Source organism: Aptenodytes patagonicus, chromosome 9, assembly GCF_965638725.1.
Source record: "Aptenodytes patagonicus chromosome 9, bAptPat1.pri.cur, whole genome shotgun sequence".
Lineage (NCBI taxonomy): Eukaryota > Metazoa > Chordata > Aves > Sphenisciformes > Spheniscidae > Aptenodytes > Aptenodytes patagonicus.
Genome location: NC_134957.1, coordinates 10,127,584 through 10,146,849, shown reverse-complemented (window position 1 = coordinate 10,146,849; position 19,266 = coordinate 10,127,584). Strand labels below are relative to the sequence as shown.

At 52.7% G+C, this 19,266-nt stretch overlaps 2 protein-coding genes across 3 annotated transcripts; both read left to right on the top strand.

Moving 5' to 3' along the window:
- The first annotated feature begins 398 nt into the window (after window positions 1-398).
- LOC143164724 (protein Wnt-11b-like) lies at window positions 399-3,494 on the top strand. The gene is made up of 5 exons (XM_076347651.1): window positions 399-469; window positions 612-847; window positions 1,288-1,565; window positions 2,221-2,513; window positions 3,320-3,494. Exons 1-5 carry the CDS (start codon window positions 399-401, stop codon window positions 3,492-3,494), a joined length of 1,053 nt encoding a protein of 350 aa, XP_076203766.1.
- Window positions 3,495-11,664: 8,170 nt separating this feature from the next.
- Window positions 11,665-17,958, top strand: IGBP1 (immunoglobulin binding protein 1). 2 transcript variants are annotated; one of them, XM_076347100.1, is made up of 6 exons: window positions 11,665-11,855; window positions 12,074-12,379; window positions 14,672-14,867; window positions 15,889-15,974; window positions 17,038-17,150; window positions 17,427-17,958. In XM_076347100.1, exons 1-6 carry the CDS (start codon window positions 11,668-11,670, stop codon window positions 17,573-17,575), a joined length of 1,038 nt encoding a protein of 345 aa, XP_076203215.1. In that variant the 5' UTR covers window positions 11,665-11,667; the 3' UTR covers window positions 17,576-17,958. The 2 variants fall into 2 exon arrangements, with proteins under 2 accessions (XP_076203215.1, XP_076203214.1); XM_076347099.1 differs by having other exon boundaries at window positions 11,668-11,855; window positions 17,430-17,958.
- The last annotated feature ends 1,308 nt before the right edge of the window (window positions 17,959-19,266 follow it).

The window sequence follows — 19,266 nt, the reverse complement described above, 5'->3', positions numbered from 1 at the left end:
CCCGTTGTGCGCAGCACCTCTATGCCTTGCGGGGGCACGAAGGGGTACGCGGCAGCTGAACGCTTAGTGGGGTGACGTGCCAGACCCGATGCCCCCCACCTCCCCATCGCGCAGAGCCTCTCCGTCCTGCAGCGGGTCCCTTCTTCATTGCTTCCCAGGTGCTGTTTTGGGAATGGTCGCAGCTAATAACAGCTGTACCCCCCCCCCCTCGACCGCCCCCCCCCCACCCCCCCTCCCGGCCTTAACCCGCTGTGAATGGCACCGAAACCGCCTTTGTTCCCCTCCTCGGGGGGGAGGACCTTGCCGCCCGCGGCTATAAAAGGGGGCGGCGGCGCCGAGCGGCCCCAGCCCCGGCCCCGGTCCCGGCCCCGGCCCCAGCCCCGGCCCCAGCCCCGGCCATGGGCCGCCCCACCGCCGCCGCCGCCGCGCTGCTCTGCCAGCTGGGGCTCTCCGCGGCCATCCAGTGGCTGTGAGTAGCGGCCTCGGGGGGGGGGGGGGGGGGAGTGCACCCCCTCCCGGTGCGCCCCTTCGGGGCTCCCCCTCTCCGGCTGGGTCCCCGGAGGGGTGCCTGTCGTCCCCCCACCCCGCTGACACCCATCCTCTCCCCACAGCGGGCTGACGGAGAGCGGCAGCGGGGTGGCCTGGAACAAAAGCCACCACTGCCGGTTGCTCGCCGGGCTGGTGCCCGACCAGTTCCAGATGTGCCGCAGGAACCTGGAGGTCATGCACAGCATCGTCCGGGCCGCCCGCCAGACCAAGAGCGTCTGCCAGAAGACCTTTGCGGACATGAGGTGGAACTGCTCCTCTGTCCAACGTGCCCCCAGCTTTGGCCCTGACCTGCTGAAAGGTAAAGGATGCTTCGTCCGCTGTGTTTGTGCTCCTCTTTCTGCCCCCACGGAGCTTTCCAGGCAGGCAGCGCTTTAGGCAGCGCTTTAATGTACAGCGCTGCTGTTCAGCTGACGGGTGTCAAGTTTGGAGAAACTTGCTGCCACTACACTGGTGTTAATCCTATGCAACTTAGATCTGCAGGAGATGACAGTAACTTCCATTTCAAACAAAAACAGCTGCTAGAGGCTCCAGAAAAAAGGGGGAAGAGGTGGGGACACAGGCTGTATACTGACAGCGTAATATAATGGGTGGCACAGGTTAAAAATACAGTGCAAGAAAAACGCTGGGCCTTGGTTTTATCCTGCTGCAAGAAAAAAAAACCTCATTTGCATTGTGAGATCTTTGAGAGGAGTGTTTGGCTGGGCAGGGAGGAAGGACATCTCCCCCTCTTCTTCCCAGGAACCCGGGAATCCGCCTTTGTCTACGCTCTGGCTGCTGCCGCCGTCACACACTCCATCGCCCAAGCCTGCACCTCGGGAGAGCTCCCTCTCTGCTCCTGTGGCTCTGTCCCCTCGGAGGTCCCCGGGCCGGACTTCAGATGGGGTGGCTGCGGGGACAACCTGCGCTACGGCCTCCAGCTTGGCGCCGCTTTTGCTGACAGTCCCTTAAAATCCAGCAAGCTGGGGACACAAGCACTCAAGGCCATGAATCTGCATAACAACGCGGTGGGCCGGCAGGTGGGTATGGTGCCCGCCACGGATTGCTGCAGCCCAGCACATCTTACAGCAGCCTGGGGGGCAGAGGTGCCTAATGTAAGGCGGTAGACTCCGGCCAGGCTGTTGGGATGCTGTCCTTAAAGTCAGGAGGCAACTAAATGGTTAAAATGGAGTTACATGTCTTTGCAGAGACATCCCCCACTGCTACCCTCCCCAAACATCCCTGCACTCTTTCCACAAGTAGGGCAAGATATTTGCCACTTCACACCAGTACTTCCAGTACTTCTTTCCGCCCCTCTCATGGGAGCAGAGGCCAGTCCTGCCCCGCTCCAGCTGGGCTCCCCAGCCCTGCCCAGAACTGCGGGGTTTTGTGCTTTCATGCACCCGAGTTCCCCAGGTGAGGACGTGGCCATCCTGCACCCGTGTTGGCTAGGGAAGCCACCAGCCCCACTGCAAGCTCCAGCAGGGAGTTCCCCAAGGGTTAGGTTCTTATCACAAGGGGAACGAAGCAGGGCTGAGTCCTTGATTGCCCCATTATATTCATTTAAAGGTGGCAGTAAGCAGCTGAGCTCTTTCATCTCTTGAAACTTCCCATGGATGCTCTTGCAAATCAATCGGTAGGGTGGGTACCAGGAGAAAGCAGAAGCAAATTCATCTGTTTTCCTATCCTCTGCAGGTGCTGAGTGACTCCCTGGATACCAAGTGTAAATGCCACGGTGTTTCAGGCTCCTGTTCAGTGAAGACCTGTTGGAAGGGACTGCCAAACCTGGCTGAAATTGCCTCTGACCTGAAGTCCAAGTACCTGGCAGCCATCAAGGTGACCCACCGGCTCATAGGGCCCAGGAAGCAGCTGATACCCAAAGAAATGGACGTCAGGCCAGTGAAAGAGACGGATCTGGTTTATCTCATCAACTCTCCCGACTACTGCACGCCAAATCTCCACCTGGGGTCTCTGGGGACACAGGATAGGTAAGAAACTGCTGCAAATACGCTGTAACTCAGCCTCCCATTTCATGAGTGTCTGTGCCATTGGGTTTGAGAGCATGCGCTGGGAAGCTGGTGTGGATGTGCGGTCCCCCGTTAGATGGGGACACCACAGGGACTGCTGTGAAATTTTTGCGTCTTTAAGTCCCAAGGTGGGCAGGAAGGTAGATATTATTTTTACAGAGCTATGCAGGTGTAAAGGCAAGGGAGAGGCCTCACTGAGAGTCCGTCAGCTCCACTCTCCAGGACAGGATTCATCCACTGAGGAGTCAGAAAGGAAAATACCACCTCTCCCTGCAAGCCCTTGGATGCTGCCTGCCCGTAACCAGAGCGGTTCAGCAGTCCTTGGAATCTGCAGTGCTTTCCAGATGTCTCCTTTCTGGAGCAATTGCAGGGGGTGGGGGGGAGTTTTTAGAGGGATGGGGAAGCCTCGTCTGAAGGCCAAGCCAGGACTGCCTCAGGGCTGTGACTTGCAATCCCTGTTAGATTTAGCAGTAGCAGAAGTTCCTGGTCCTAGCCATGCACCCTTCCTTCTCCATGGGAAGTTCCTGCCCCCAGTGTGATACAGAGTGAGTGTGCCCAGCCTCAGCCACAGCTGCTCAAACACTGCCGTAGTAACACGAGCTGACGTCAACCCCAGTTTGCAGGCAGACCCCTGCACCTCGCTGCCTCCTGCTATGGGCACGTAAGCTCTGGGAGGAGGCTAGGGCAGATAGCTGTGGTCAGCACCACCACCATGGTTGGGCAGGTACGCTCCCTCAGCTCCCGCGTGTGCATCCTCCTCTTGACAGGCAGTGCAACAAGACCTCCGTGGGCAGCGACAGTTGCAACCTGATGTGCTGTGGCCGCGGCTACAACACCTACACGGAGGAGGTGGTGGAGAGATGCCACTGCAAGTATCACTGGTGCTGCTACGTGGTGTGCAAGAAGTGTCGGCGGAAGGTGGAGAGATATGTCTGTAAATAAGGCCAGAGGCGTGACAGCAGGCGGGAGGACTCCTGTGCTGGTATCCTCTGGGGCACAGCTGGAGACCAAATGCCAACCGCAAGGGATGCTCTGAGCTACGGGCAAGAAGGGGGCTATGCGGGAAGCCTGGACTCTTGCATTACCACAGAAGACCTCAAACTGAGAGATGCCGGGAAGCCGAAGACTGGGGGCCGACCTCTGCTCCATCTCTCCAGAGCAAGACAAAGGGCTGCCCTCCTGCAGCTGATCGGGAGCGTCCAGCCCTCTGTCTCCAGCTGGGGACAAACCATTTATCACTCCGCATGCACAGGCCCTTTTCTCCAGGGGTGAATGGGGACCCTGGGCTGCCATTGTCTCTTTGCAGGAGGTTTCTGACAGTGGCCTGAAAGCCAGGAGTGATGGATGGGAAGGGGGGTAGAGAGTTGCCCGTTGGGAGAAGGCTGCAGGGGAAGAAAGCTGCTTCGGGTGAGGGGGTCACAGGCAGCTCCTTTGGGGGCAGGTTTCTGCTGTGGGCTCACCCAACACCACTGAGTGTTCCTCCTCAGGGGCAAATACTGGTCCAGTGCCCTTTGCAGCATCTGAAATGAAGACCAGGCTTGGACAAAGGCAGAACCAGTTATTGCTCCAGGAGACAGAACTCATCAATCCTCCCCATGACCTGCATGGAGATTGCCGCTGCCCACACAGTAATGAGCCTTCATCTTTGACTGATGATGGCACACAGACCTAAGGACAGGAGCGGCCCGGGAGACTGGCGAAGCAGGGCAGCGTGGCAAAACTGCACCTAGCAGCCTTGTATTAACAAGGCAGCCATGGCAGCACTGTAGCTTCTGCCCTCTGGGCTTGTGTTGGAGGTGGAAGCCCACTCAACGCGTGGCATACTCATGGCTCGTCCTTCCTGCCCCTTCTTCTAGACCACTAAGGTCTTCAGCCCACTCCTTCCACCCCCTTTAATACCAGGTGTGCTGGCACTCTGGCCTGGAGAGAGGACACGACTCCAGGGCCCTTGGGAAATAAGAATGAACCTTTAGTCTCTATACTTAATGTAAGTGGGATTCTGGTGTGTGTCTTTTAAATAAATGTATTGTACTATAGCTCTCTGTGACATGTTTCCTAGGACAACCTCCTTCCTCCATCTCCTTCTCAGCTGGCCACAGAGAAAGCGAAGCTGTAAGGAGAGCATAAAGCCCCGTGTCCGTACCCTTACATGCAGCGGGGGACCAGTTCAGTTTTAACTCTGCTCGTTGGCCCAGGTTTGCCTTTAATTACAGATATCTGTCAGCCTCAGCTACCGTGCACATATGGAAAACCTGTTGGAAGGTTTCTATCACCCGCTTCCTCAGGTCTCTGACCAGCCAGCAAGGAATCTGGCTTCCTGGGATTCAGCACTGGTGGCTGGAAACCGAGGCACTCCGGGATTATTTTCTGATCCTTGTGAATGTGGGCTGGACTAGCCAAGCGTGCGTGTGTGGAACAGCAAGGGGTCGGGAGCCAGGGATGGGGGCTCCCCTGATGGCCCCCCATTTCCCCTAGCGTGGAACCTATGGGATAAGAGGTTCCTGGTCATGCAGCCTTTGGAGAGAAAGGATGAGTCTAAATACACAGGTGCTGAGGAGAACCCACGGCACAAGGAGGACAGGTAAAGGTGATGGAAATCCTAGGGCAATTTCCTGCAGCTCACACCATGACCTTGAGACTGTGGCAGCTTTGCGTGCGCCTTGGTTTATTTGTGGTTTGCACTGAATGGAGTTGGCCGTGTTCAGCCCCGAGTCCAGCTGTACGATTACTCATTTCCATATTCATTCAATCATTTTTAATAGCCTCTGCTGGGTCACGGAATCAATTCATGAGCTTTTATTGTAAACTGTCCCCTCCACTTAATGTGCTCCAGGTTTCTGTATTAACAGTGAATAACAGCCGAGAGTCAAAGGTGGCTTGAGACAAGCCTGGGAGCTGGAAGTTGAAATGCTCAGGGGTGAAGCATATGCTCACATAGTTAACCAAGTGAATTAACTATCATTATCAGTTGTTAATGTGCCATTGACTTGATCTGGCTGCTGACATCTAGCCTTCCCAGAGTGACAGTAAAGCCACAGCTGCAAGGCTTCCGTCACAGCTGCCGAAGGCCAAAAAGCTATCTTGAGTTTTTCTTTTAAAATGCAATTAGGGGTTAGTCACCGGCATTCCTCAGAAAAGGGAGTCTTCAGCTGCCAGGCTGCAAAATAGCTGCAGTTTCTGTGTCCAGAGCCAGGCTGAGCCGAGAGGTGATGCAGGTACTTAATTAGGAGGATGGCTTAAATACCTTCCCTATAGCCACCTCACTGTGCATGGCCAGATCAGAGGGAGGTGAAACCGGGAGGGGCTGTGAACTCTGCAGAGCATTGCAAAACGAGCTGGTGAGAAAAAAACAGGGGAAGGATCTTGTGGAGTGAGAGATTCAGCCAGGAGGGTGGGAAATGTGATTTGCATTTGGTAACTACAAACACACATAGCCTGGGGTAGAGGAGAGGAGCCACAATAGCTAGGAATGCCCTGTGGAGATGTCGTGATCCCCTCCTAGAGAGGTCCCATTTGAATTTCTGCCTGGGAAAAGGCAGGGTCAAGTGCTGAATATGCAGAGTCCTCTCCTCCTCTCGCTCCTTGCATCTTGACTGCAAGCCCAACAGGGAAGAGCTGGGAAAGGACTGGAGGGGTCAATCAGCAGTGAGGACCTTAGGCTCCATTTGTGTCCTGCGGGAAATCGGAAAGCACTGTAATTAGTCAAAGGGTGCAAAGGGTCAGGCTGGCAGGAAGGAGGACGGTGGGGAGGTGACAGTTAAGTGACAATGCTCTGAGCGGGAGGCATTGTAATCTGGGCCCACACCTGGACTTACCAGGCTTGTGAGATCTGCTGGACTGGAAGAGTTTCCCATGAACCGAGAGCCAGAGCAAGGCTGTCGGCATCCGATGATGGATCCTGAGGGAAGAAACCCTGTGCTTGGTCCCAGGGGTTGAGGGGATCCATCTGACTGGATGCACTTTCTCTCTCTAACCCTGCTTGGGCAGACAAGCCAGCAGGAAGGTGCCGGGGGAACATGGAGCCCCTTCACCCCACCTGGGCTAGCGCAAGCACCCTCTGAGGTAAAAGACGGGAAAACTTGGACCCTGACATCACCCTCCGGTGGCTTCCAGCACCAGTCAGTGCAACCTTCTGCCAGAGAAATCGGTGCAAGAGGGCTTTTCTCTAACCCTCTACACCTTCGCTTCCACCAGCTCCGGCAGATAGCCCTTCAGGACCTAATAAACCTGGGCAAGGATGGCAGCAGTGCCCCTGAAACCGAGAGCATCTCTGTAATAATTGTGGCTTTGCAGCCCTTCAGACACTTCCTCAAGCGTTTCTTTTGCCCCGCTTTCACAATTGGTCCTCTCCAGACTGTGGTAGGCTGCTGTCATTACCCTCTGCTTCACGAACCCTCGCCGGGCTCACTGCTAATGTGATGGTTCTACCTCTTTGACTTTCCTGTCATTAGCCATTTTTCCCTATGTCTTGTGGCTTTTTGTTTATCTCTGTCTCTGGAAATGAGACTCCCTGGAGCCATGGCCATGGCAGAAGTCCTTCACTTTCTGGTGCTGTGAACTGACATGGGAGAGATGGCTCTGAAAATGGCTTGTGCACAGAAGAAAACCATCCCTCTACATAAAATGTGGTGAGAACCAGGCAAAGGGTTTGCTCTGAAAAGCCTCCTCTCGGTTACTGCTTGATTTTTAATTTGGGCTTGAAAGGAGCTAATGCTGGTATGAATGTGATCGTTCTCTGCTGGTTAGACTTGTGCAGACAATGAAGTCTGGAGAAAGGAGGGTGATTTTCACGGACTCTTTTGGCTTTGCGGCTAACGCACTGATATTTTTTTTTTCCCCTTTTATTTCTTTATTCATTGAGAGATGCTGCATAACTTATTCCAGGAGGATAATCTGAGCAAGGGCAACAAGCTGTTGGTAATCAAGTAAGCATTTTGGAGAAAGAATGACTCTGTGTTCAAGAACATGTTGGGATATTTCTTCCCTACAGCCCTGGATTGCAGCTCAGACAGGACCGTGGGTCAGGACCTCCACCTGCTTTTTGCTTGTGCTCTTCACGAAGAAAGCTAAGCCAGAACAAGGAGAAGGCACAGGATGGGGCCACTGTCTAGGGGCTCAGCTGTTGATCAACGTCTGTACTGCTGTAAATATTTGGGGGATGTTGCTTTGACCTTTGGGATGGTTGGTGCCTACACTATCACACCGCAAGACATAAACATGAGTAAATGCTTGTATTTAAGGAAAAACCCTTGCATCTCTGTTCTCCTTTATTTCTGGGGTGTTAAGCAATATCATGATGCCCTAAGGATAACAAATAATAATAGGGATTGTCCTTACGGGGGGATCTTCAGCTGAGGGACAGGGACAAATCAACATAGGTGAGTAACAGCCATAAGACCAGAGGGGGAACTAGGCTGCAGACTGAGGGCCCTTGGGCATAGCTTGAAGGACAGTTGCAGCAATGGCTGTGTGAAGTTCAGAGGGGAAGCAGACCTCCATCCCTTCTCCTAGGCTGGGCAGGCTGGCATCCCTTCCAGCTCTGTATTTCAGCAAGCTGCTCAATCGGAGTGGAAAAGTCCCAGATACTGCAGGTTTGTGGTATCCCCATCATGTCCGCAGGGGCCAGGAGGAGTGGGGTGGCATTTCTGAGCACCCTGGTATCCCTTCACCAGCCCGTATTTCTCCCTCTTGCTTGCTTAAACTCCTCCACGTTCAGTGCGGGCGGCATCCCGGGGGCCGCTCACGGTGGACTTTTCGAATCGCCTTTCTGCCAGTACAGAGAAGATGCCGTGGCCTTCTTGTTGAATCACTAAATAGTAGCGTCTTCCCTTTGTGCATCCCTGGGGACGCTGCCTCCAAGGTCCGTCAGAAAGTGAGTTAAAGCAGGGAGGGAGCTGCAGAACAGTCTCCTCTCCAGAGCAGAAGCTGACGTGGGCCCGTGAGCCACCCCGGGGTTGCCATCCAACTGGGCTTTTCCAGGAGCATCCTCCCACCAGCCCGGAACCGGGGCCGTACAGATTTTGAGGACTTTCTCAGCTTGCGTATGTGTCAGCCATGACCACTGTGCATGTCCTGTGTGGTGGAGTAAGGAATTTCCAGGCACGCTTCAGTCTGGCTGGAGCAGCACGGGTGTGCTGTAGGACGACATGCAGAAGCTCTAACATCTTCCAGGAAGACTGGATGTACATGTAACGTGCTGGAGCTCCTGGAAAGCACCGGACAGGCCTTCTGGATGTGCATGGCCAGATGTTCTACAGATGTGCGTTAAATGCAATACACCGTGGCGGTCGGTTTTACTACCTGTGTAATGGAAAGCACGTGGGCACGTTTCATGTCTGGAAGTGGAAACATAAGAACCCTCCAGAAGCTGAGGCTGATCTCTAGATGTTGACTTTATGCTGAAAACCTACCGCACCGAGATACCCGGCAGAACTGGGGAGCAGAAGAGATCGATCCCCAGCTTGCCAAAGCTCCGGGAACTCCCCCTTTTCACATGCAGTGGGACTAATCACAGCTACTATTCCTGTAGTCCCCAGCTTGAGGCTCACCGTGGTGTGAATAGGGGCTTGCCTTCCAAAGAATCATTTCTTTTTTCCTTGCGTTGGGAACATTAGCTCTGTAATTAGGAGGGGCAGCTCGAAAAACCATGTCCTGCCAGGCAGACCTCAGGCAGGAGGAGAACAACATGTGGGGGTACTTGCAGTTTGCTACGCTGGAGCTGACCGTGGGTGATTCTGGTCACTAACCCTTACTGATTTCATGCCTCTCTCGTGCAACTGAAAGCTATTCTCGACCAGTTGGGACAGCAGATAAAAATAGGGGGCTGATTAACTTCTAGCAAGGAGATTCAGGAGCTTCCAACCAGCTAACCCACTTGGCTCTTAGAGGCAAAGCCTTCTCCATCTCAAAGGAAACTGGGCCTCACACGGATTTCCTATTCTCTTGGTCTAGCCTGCCTGGTGAGCCGGGACAATGTGCTGCCCAAGGCCTGTCCTGTGCTGCCTCTGACAATCTGGGTCAAAACTGCCTCTCCCACCCCCCAGTTTTAAGGGGAGGGGAGGTGGGCTGAGATCCCACGCTCCATCATCAGCCTATTCACAATTACTTGGAGAGCAAGCCTGTGAACCTGCCTGGCTTGCTCTGAGAGGTGAAGGCCTCCAAGGAGAATGCCCTAAGGAGATGTTTGTTAAAGATTAAACAGAGAGATCCTACAGAAAGGTGACCTGTGAACTGCTCAGACTCTCTGGGTAACACAAAGGATAAGCACCGGAGGAGTTCACTCTGGCAGTCTCTTTTGCTCTGACCCTTAAAAGTGCTGCTGAAATTTGAATCTTGGCGGTTACAGGGGGTGATGATGCGATAGGTTTACTGTAGCTTTTAACTAATACATATGAAGGGGCAAGATGCTGTACTGAGAGTGGGATTGCTCCGATGAAAGTGAACTGGTTGTAATTGTTGGGGATGCCAAAGCATCTTCTGCTAGTGAAGAACAAACGGCTGTAGATTCCTGGCCCCGTTCCACTCCCAATCATTATACTAATTAATTTTCCCACCGCCAGACACAGCGTTGTTCTTCACCTCCTGCGTGGCGTGCAGGAGCACCACGGAATGACGCGGTCAACTCTTGACATACCTCACACCACCGGCGCCTGCCTTTGCAGCCTGAGCAAAGCGGTCACACGGAGGGAGGGTGACAGGAGAGTAACACCACTGCAGGATACTCAGGGCACAGCAAACTGAAACCTAAACCCACAGCTCTTCTGGTTTTTATGAGTAACATTTTTATCAAGCTATCTCACGTAGGTATGAAGAAAACAAACAGCGTAAATCATAAAGTGACTCATTCCCGGAGGCTGAGTGCTTCCAGCCAGCCCTGAATTACTATTACACCATACACATTTCTCACATCTAGGTCAATTACCTGTGTTTCTAAGGGACCAACATCAGTTCGTAGAAGCCCAGCTTTAACCCTTACCTGTCTTATGCCTGTTTAAATTTCAGAGATATCGTAAGAAGGGACTTAGGAGCTAAATAAAAAAGAAATTAGAAAGGCTGTTTATCTTGCTTTTGTTGTAAGAAGAATACAGAGAGAAATGGAAGGTGCTGTGCTTAAAAAAATAAAACGTAGCACTACACTACCGACCGTTCATGCTGTGCATTGCGTGCTGCCAGGATCGTCTGTCAGATTTAGGTCCCAGGCTATGCAGCCATAGCCCTGTACAGCACAAGCCCGTACTGAACCCAGCTGGTGTCCTAACGCTTAATGTCATCCGGGCTCTCCCAAGAGCAGAAGAGGACCCCGCGTGTCACCTGCCGTCCCAGACTGAGGATCTGCCCTAGCACCCGGGGCGGGACACGCTCCCTTCGTGACCTCCACACCTGCCTGGGACAGCCCGTGGGTGCAGCCTGCGTGGCAGGGCGTCACGCCCCGCCACGGCCCGGCTCCCTCTGGCCCAGCCGCCCGGACGAAGCGCACCCCGGGCAGGGGCCGAGCGCCCCGCAGAAGCGCCAGCACGGGGCCCCGGTGCGGAGCGGCTCGTTAACTGAGCTTCAGGTGGGCTCGTCGGGGCAGCGCTGACCCTCCTGACAGCTTACGGCTCCAGAGCCTTTTCAGTGCCATTATGCCCTCCTCACCCCTCTCGCTCCCTTTTCTAGAGGGGGCAGGTGCACGCTTTCTGTCAGTTTATCTAATTATCCTCATTTTTGCTTGTTTATCGAACCACATCACCAGCACACCTTCCCCGGGAGCTCCCTGGCAGGCTCCGGGGAGGCCTGCGCGTCAGGCAGGAACCAGCAGGACAAACTTTGGGAGCACTGGACGCATGTGAGGGCCCGCGGCCCCACCGAGCCTCGCATGGACGACGCCACCTGCCCGCCGGGGGGGCCCACCGGGCCCTTGCCCGTCGCGGAGGGGCGAGCCCGGAGCCCGGCGGGCCCGCGGCCGCCTCGCCAGGCCCTGCCTCCGGCCCGCCACTACCAAGATGGCGGCTCCCCTCGTTCGGGCGGGCCTTCTGCCCTCACCAAGATGGCGGCGGCGGGGGGTCGGGGGGGGGGGGGTGGTGTCTCTCGCGGCCGCCCCGGAAGCGGTTCTGCGGCGGCGCCTTTCCGGCCCAGCATGGCGGAGGGGGCCGGTGCGGGGCCGCGGCTGGCGGAGCTGCTGGCGGCGGGCTGGCGGCTCTGGGAGGAGGTGGAGACCGGCGCCGAGCCGTCCTCGGGGGCCCCGGCCGTGCAGGATAAGGTGCGGCAGGGGTTGGACGCCCTTCAGCGGGCGGCCGCCATGGTGGCGCAGCTGGACCTGTTCAGGTGAGCGGAGGGGAGGGACGGGCCGAGCCGGCGGCGGGGCCCGGGCCCGGGCCCGGGCCTGGGCCTGGGCGCGGGGGGGCCCAGCGAGGCCGTAGGAGGGTCCTCCGTGCTTTCCGCCGCCTCCACACGGGCCCCCGGGCCGCCGCGGAGCGGGCTGGGCCTGGCCGGGCCCGGGTGGAGCGGAGCGGGAACGGGAAGGCTCGTCTCTCCCCTTGCAGCGAGAACGAGGAGCTGGAGGAGATCGCCTCGGCTGACCTGAAGTACCTGCTGCTGCCCGCCCTGCTGGGGGCCCTGACGCTGAAGCAGGTCGACCTGAGCAGGCGGCTGGAGCACCTGGAGAGCGCTCGGGCCCACTTCTGGCGCTTCCTCAAGCTCTGCAGGAGCTACGGGCTGGGCAGCTTCCACCTGCCCCCCGCCGGCCCCCCGGGAGAGGAAGATGCCGGGAGCCCGTCCCCGGGGGGCCCCGCTGCTGCCCAGCCCAGCCTGGTGGCCATGGCGTCCAGTAGGCAAGCCAAAATTGAAAGGTAGGCTCTCGCTTTGCGGCCTTTAGAGGCTTTTGGGAATCAGTTTAAGAGAAGGGGAGAGCCTCCGGCAGTGCGAGATTGTACAGACAAGGACTATCAGGAGAGAACTGCTTCCCTTGATATTGGAATACTTTGATCATGAAACATTCATTTTAAGATATGCACCACATATTACTTAACGGTGTTGGATTGTGCACAGGCTGGGGAGGTGCATTTGTGTCTTTAGTTTCTGGTCTTTGAAGAACAACTCCACAAAAGCTGTCATGATTAGTTCTTTAATCACTGCTAACAGTGTAAAGCCACCCACGTTGGAAGTTACCTACCAGTGTGCTTATTAGATCTTTAAAAAAGAGGTGGTTGATGCCTCTTTGTCATGCTTTAGTTGGGAATAAATTGCATGAATACCAAAATACGATTTATATTCTAGAGAGTAACCTAACTGAGATGGGTTTGGGATATTAGAATACATCGGGGCCTTTGAGATCAGCGCAGCAAAGCCTTTTCAGCACGGGCTGCTTGTCAGCAGTCTCAGAGCTGCGCATCACCTCCCGAGTGCGAGTGAGTTTTGCAGGTGGGGCTTTGGTTCCTCGTGAACTCCCCTCTCGCTGAGGGCTTGTGTTTGCCTGTACCGCAACTCCTTCTGCTTGAAGACAAACAGCGTTGTGGGTTCTGTCACAGGCAGGTTAGTACTTGATCAGGGTGAGACGTTGCAATTATATTTGCTTTCAGTAAAATGCATAGACTGCATGAACAAAATTTTCCTGAGAAGGCCTGTATCACCACACCGGCTCCGGACCTGGCTCGTCCTCGCTGCCTTTAGCTCGCTCTCTGAATGAGCACGCACTGCAGCGTCCCAGGGAGCAGGTTGGGATTGCAGCGGCCAACTGAAGAAGAGCCTGTCCCGCTGTGCAGTGTAAAGACAAACGGGAATGGAGTGGTTTGCTTTGCTTCCCTGCAGGATGGCTGGGCGGTCAGGAGCTCAGCCGGTTAAGATGTGGTTTTGGGCGTTGGCTGTGGAGCACTTGTGGATGGGTTTGGTTCTTTAGAACAGCTCCTGTATGCTCCTTGTCCTTTCAGCTCCCGTAGGTTTCTAATCCTCGATTCTCACTGTTCGTTCTTCAGGTGGCACTGCAACTGAAGGAAGTGGGGCGCAAGGATTTAGCCTGGAAGTGTATTATATGGGTAGTTCCCCCCTTTAGTAACTAATTCCCAAAAAGGTCAAAAAATCCAGAAAGCCAAAATTATATTCAAGAACAACCCACACACACAAAAACACCTGAGACAAATTGGAAAAGTGTTTTAATCTGCCTTATAAGCGGCTTCTTGATATCTTTGTGTCATGTAGAAGCAACTCAAAATAGCTGTTACATTGGTTTTCTCAGTGAGGGAGCCGATGAGTTAAAGTCCTGTTTTCTCCAGGAGATTAATGTTGCTGGGCTTGCCTAATTTTACCTGGCAGGCTTAATTTTCAAGGATTGCTCGACTTTTAGGAGAAGAAAAAAAATAATTGAGAGGCATGCCTCTAAATTTAAGCTGTCTTCTTAAAGCTGCTCTTAACAGACAGGAGATACTTAAAATACAACAGTAAACCATCACAACCTCCCTTTTTGTATACAATTTTCTTTTTAAATACATGAAATCACGTTAAACCTCTTAAAAGAGTAGTAAAGATCCTACTTAATGTCTAAATTTGAGTTGACAGATGGAAGTGATGGGGAAGATGGGAGGAAAAGATTTTGTTGCTGCATGTAGGTATATAACCGTGCATTTTCAAAGCCTTTTTTAAGCAGATTGGAACTCTTCTGTAGTTTTCATTTGTCAAAAACCTTCTGTTGTCAGTCAGATGAGGTGGGGAGATGGATCCCCCTGCTTGGCGTTTTGCCTCTTGCTTACGCATCGTTGGAGGTCATCAGTAAATGATAACCCGTATGATCTGGTGCTGCCAGTGTTCCTCCACTTCTTAACGGGTACATTCCTGTAAGTCACTGCTTTGCTTCTGCAGGACCCTTACTCAGTTGTTAAACGAGTGGGTCCTCCTCACACAAGGAAATTTGTCAAAGGCGTGAGGAGCTTTATGAGTGTCTGGGATTTGCGTACCGTAATGAGCACTGGTCGGCAACTGTCACCTCTGTGAAAAGCAGTTAAAAGAGCATTGGGACAGGAGGTAGCGCTCTAACTGCATTTGATTGAGTTTCAAGAAATAGGAAATTGTTTATTTTAGAAAACACTGTATCTGGGCTGTGTTAGAGAAAGGTTACTTAAGTGACCTCATTTTGTTCTTCTTTGAGACAGATACAAGCAGAAGAAGGAACTGGAGAACAGGTTGGCCTCTATGAGAACCTTTGTGGAAAGCGGGCAAGCAGATGAGGATCAGATACGGGAATTTTACATACTACAAATCCAGAAGTGGATCAACACCAGCCTTGAGGAAATTGAGAGTATTGACCAAGAAGTAGTCATCCTGAGGAGCAGAGGTACAGCGAAACAGGTATGAGATCTCTCTTGCACTGCAGGTCCTGTGGACTGTGGGTAGTTAGACCTGATGATAGACACTGTTGCAGGTAAATGAACCTCAGAGGAATTCAACAGCAGAGTTTCCTAAGTTTTTTTCTGTGAATTCTCGATTGAAATTTAGCTCAGTCACAGCACAGGCAGATGGGGTTTGGTTTAATTCTGAATGGGCAGTGGTCTGATTTTTGGATTAGTCACTGTCCGGTGCTACCACGTGTTCTAGACAGTGATGGCTTGTGAAGTGCTAGAGCGTTGAATATCAGAGCCGAACCGGTCTGCGTGCAGAGGCTTTTCTCCACTTTGCTGGGTTCTGTCAGACCCTTAACTCTAAAGAAGTAAGTACATTTGTAAATTAAAGGACGACCCTTGTGATTTCTTTCAAGCCTACGCTTCTGGTCTACAAGTGTCCAGACGTTACAGAAGGAAATGCCCATTCTGAATGCTGAAAGCTTCTCGTAGACCTGTAATTCCTGTGTAGAATAGTGTTTCTGGGCTTTATGTTACTCACCTAAAGTCTGTCTAGAAATAAAAAAATCACAATGCGCTGACATAGACCACAGCCCAGCTTTGTTGGCACAGCTGGTTTGTGCAGTTCATTATTGGTGTTGCAGAACTCTGCTCTTCTGTAGTGCCCTGGGTGATACCACCGGGAACGATGAGCTCTACTTGCTTCAGAACATACTGCATTTGATCCCTGGGGAAAAATAAGCTATATTTCATGCTTTGATCTGAGCTGATCTGGTTTAGCTCTGTCAGCTTTCTGCTTTGATCAGAACGGGTGTAAGAAAGGCACGAAGAGAAGTGATTTGTAGAAGCTCACAGATGGGAGTTCATGATTTAAACTGGATTAAGGCCTGAATTGACCATCTTGGGATGTTGCTCTGACAGCAGAGGCATTTCTCTTCTACAAGACCTTTAATAACTTGTTTGGGGTGGGAAGCAGGGGAAGGGGATTCTCATCTGCACGATTATCTTGTGACTATTGTTTGCATCTTCAGTCTTCAGCACCACCACACGGTACTTCTCGGCAAGTCCGGGCTCCACTGAAACCTTTCATTCTTACCCGGGATGCTGCTCAGGCTAAGTATGTTGTTTTCTGATTATTTAGACACAGTACGGTGCGGTGCTCTCTTCTCACGTCAAGCCTAGGATACTTTTTCAAATGCAGAAAACCAGTCGTTACCTTCAGGCAGCGTGTCGCGTCAAGATGGCGTGTGTTGTGCATCTGGGCAGGGGATGGGGGGGAACATCTAATGCGCTTCTTGAACTTTCTCTGGTTTCTTCTGTTACCAGCATGCTGCAGTGTCTTGGCTAATGCTGTTTCCTCCTGTTGGGATGGCAGAAGAGGAGTTTGTATTAAGCAAATATTACTGTGTTAGTTTATAGGCCATGTGCTTGCTGTTTGGTAAGCTGCGGAGAGGCAAGGCTTGTCTGCCCCTCTAACCTCCGTGTGATATAACAGGATTGCTCTTCACTGCTGAAATAAAGAGCCCAGCAGTGAAAAGCACATGTGGTTTCTTAATCTAATGTAAGCTCTGGAAGATTTCAGTGAATTCAAATAAGTGATCTGAGGGGCTGGGAAGATGTGATACCTACCAGAGAACCCTCAGTCACAATAATACAGTTTTTTAACTGTAAGGCTTTCCCCAGGGTGTCAAGATCTTAACACTTTGTGGCGCCGTGAGATTCATGCAAGGAATATGGCAGCTAAAGCACAAAATGGGATAGAAACCAGATTTCTTGTCGAGCTTTTGACATTATTTGCCCTGAGTCTTCCATATATCTATTTAGCCGAGCCGTGCCTAATTCAGTTCCCAGGAGCCTCCTTGGCAAGCTGTGCTAGCACAGAGTGTTCTCCTTTGGGCTGGAGAAGTGATTCAAGGTCTTTGGACTAGAACAGTCCTCACCTCTCTAAACTAGCAGGATGAACTCTTTAAATGCCGTTATGGCTAGGTTACTGGCAAGTCTGTTGCTGAAGGCCCAGGCTGTAGAAATACGTTTGTTCTCAAGCCCTCCTTGATAACTTGCCTTATATTGTTAGTACAAACTGGATTACAGAGTAGTTCTGTGCGTGGCTGTCTATGTTTCTGCTCACTCGTAGCGATGTAAAGCGCCGCCTTTGGCTGTCTGTCTCTCTCTTCCTGTAGAGTGTTTGGTGCTGGATATCCCGGCCTGCCTACTATGACCGTGGATGACTGGTATGAGCAGCGCAGAAGGCAAGGAGTCGTGTCCGGTCAGAGCGCGCCTCAGAGAGCACCAGGTACGGAGAGGCAAAGCAAAGATTGGAATAGAGAGTTCGGGAAGCCTCTTGAGGGGCAGGGTGAACAGGGATGCCTTCAGGGTGTAAAACACCCACTGCCTGAGGAAGAGTAGGAACGGGCTTTATTACGCTGTGAGAATAACTGGATTGCGAGGCTGCTCTTTGGCAACTCCAGCTTTCTGTCTAGACCGGCTCCTGGCAGGGCTTCTGTTTTGAGAACTTGACTGGTGATCTTCCACTGTCTTACTGCCCCTCGCTCCTGTTCTTGACCCTCAGCAGGTATAACTGATGAAGAGTTGCAGAAGCAGCAGCAGGAGAAAAAAGAGGAGGAGGATGATGAGGAAGCTCTTCAAAAAGCTCGGAACTGGGATGACTGGAAAGATACACACCCAAGAGGCTATGGCAACCGGCAGAACGTGGGCTGATGCTCTCGCTGCAGAGGGAGCAGGGCCCAGAAATCCTGTAAGAATTGCCTGTGTCCCGGAGATGCAGGAGTAAATACACTGTACATATGCGGAGGTATCCGTGGCTTCTCTGGGAGGCACCGGAGTCGGAGGAGTAAACGTGACAGTTTGCTTTGGTTTACATTAAATGTCAGACTGAGTGCACCGGTCGTGTACAGTGATACCACAGAGCTCCTCTCAGGTGGAGCTCTTTCTGAGGGGTCAGGCTGCCTCTGCTCTCCCAGTCAGAGGAAGTCCTTGAAAGAAAAGTACATGAATTTGGAAACTGCTCTTTGTATTGTGGGTGGATGTATTTATTTTTTTTCTCTATATTTTAAGCAAAATAAAATCTCTTGTGCTGCCTAGTTCTTGCTGTGAATTCCCTTGCTCTTCATCCTAAGCTCTTCCAGAGCAAGTCTGTGAGGCTGGTTTCCAGCAACCAAGGGAGTTGGGGATGGGAAATAGGCAATGTCAGATGGCCAGTTTTTTCGGCCAAGGCTTCCGAACACGGCAGCTTGCAGCGCAGCGTTCGCCTCGGCGGGGAGGTCTGTATGCAGCCAGGTGTTCTTCCTTCCCACAGGCTCATCCTGCTGTGCCCCCCTGAGCAGGCGGACTGAAGCGTTTGGGATTAATGGTGTTAAGTAGAGCAGGTATTTCGAGGGCAACGTCTTGAAGTGCTGGTACTACACATAGTACAAATGCCTTGATAGAAATGTTTGTCCTTGTGCTTAGTGTAACGTGGGGTCTGCATGGCTGTAGCATACGTAATGTAATGCACAACATGGGTCTACTCCGGACCCTCTCCTGGAGCCCTACAGGGGCCAACGCTGGGACAAACGGTGCCGTACTCAAAGGCGAAGCAGCGCGCTGGTTGTCGGTGTGCTTTGAAATCTACTTGCAGAATAACCCTGAAGGGGTGAAAACCCTTTCTGGATTCCTCTGAAGCTAGTTTAAGTAGCTGCTGGCGCTAACCCTGAGCCGAGTGAGAAGAGAGACCGTGACTGGTCTGCCGTACCTGGCACCGACCCGGCGCGTGGCAGGCGTGTTACTGGGCAAGAAAGCGAGGAATCGCGGCTGGAAGCTCTGGAGTCGCCCAGCGTGGGCTGGCAGCTGTGACTGCAGTTGTCCTAAACCTGTTACAAATGTTGGGGCAAAAAAACCAAAAAAAAGCATCACTGCTGCTTGCGCGTGTGGCAGTGTGCTACCTGGGGCAGGCCACAAGGCATTTACCGTCTTTGATTTGGCGCAGTCGGCTTCGTCAGCAGGGTGCTCCCTTGCTTCTGGGGACAGTGGGATTCTGAAAGAATTTGGGTTTTTTCCTTCCTATTAGCATGATTCAGGCACACCTGAGGGGCCAGCTGGGCTGCAGGAGAGCTTAGATGTTTTATACATAGTGATCTCAGCTCCTCTTAACTAATCTACATCTGTGAATGCTGTTGCACCCTTTTTCCAGGTACTGAGTCTCTACACCACCAGATGATGAGTTTTTGTGGGTTCCTGGGCTCCAAACCTCTCCTGTGAAACATGTTTTTTTTAACAACACATGTAATCCTATACGTGTATTTATCCCTTTCCCACATTTGATGTTAGCCAGCTCTTCCTAGCGAGTACTTCTGGAGAGGTAGATCCTGAGAAGTAGCTTTAGCTGAATTAGTTCCTGTGGATTTTTACTG

Excerpts from the sequence above, each read along its gene's own strand:
- IGBP1 (XM_076347100.1), top strand. The coding sequence starts at position 11,668 with ATGGCGGAGGGGGCCGGTGCGGGGCCGCGGCTGGCGGAGCTGCTGGCG. Across the intron at positions 15,975-17,037 it reads CGGGATGCTGCTCAGGCTAA|AGTGTTTGGTGCTGGATATC; the intron begins GTATGTTGTTTT and ends CTCTTCCTGTAG. Across the intron at positions 17,151-17,426 it reads CGCGCCTCAGAGAGCACCAG|CAGGTATAACTGATGAAGAG; the intron begins GTACGGAGAGGC and ends CTTGACCCTCAG.
- LOC143164724 (XM_076347651.1), top strand. The coding sequence starts at position 399 with ATGGGCCGCCCCACCGCCGCCGCCGCCGCGCTGCTCTGCCAGCTGGGG. Across the intron at positions 470-611 it reads TCCGCGGCCATCCAGTGGCT|CGGGCTGACGGAGAGCGGCA; the intron begins GTGAGTAGCGGC and ends CTCTCCCCACAG. Across the intron at positions 2,514-3,319 it reads TCTCTGGGGACACAGGATAG|GCAGTGCAACAAGACCTCCG; the intron begins GTAAGAAACTGC and ends TCCTCTTGACAG.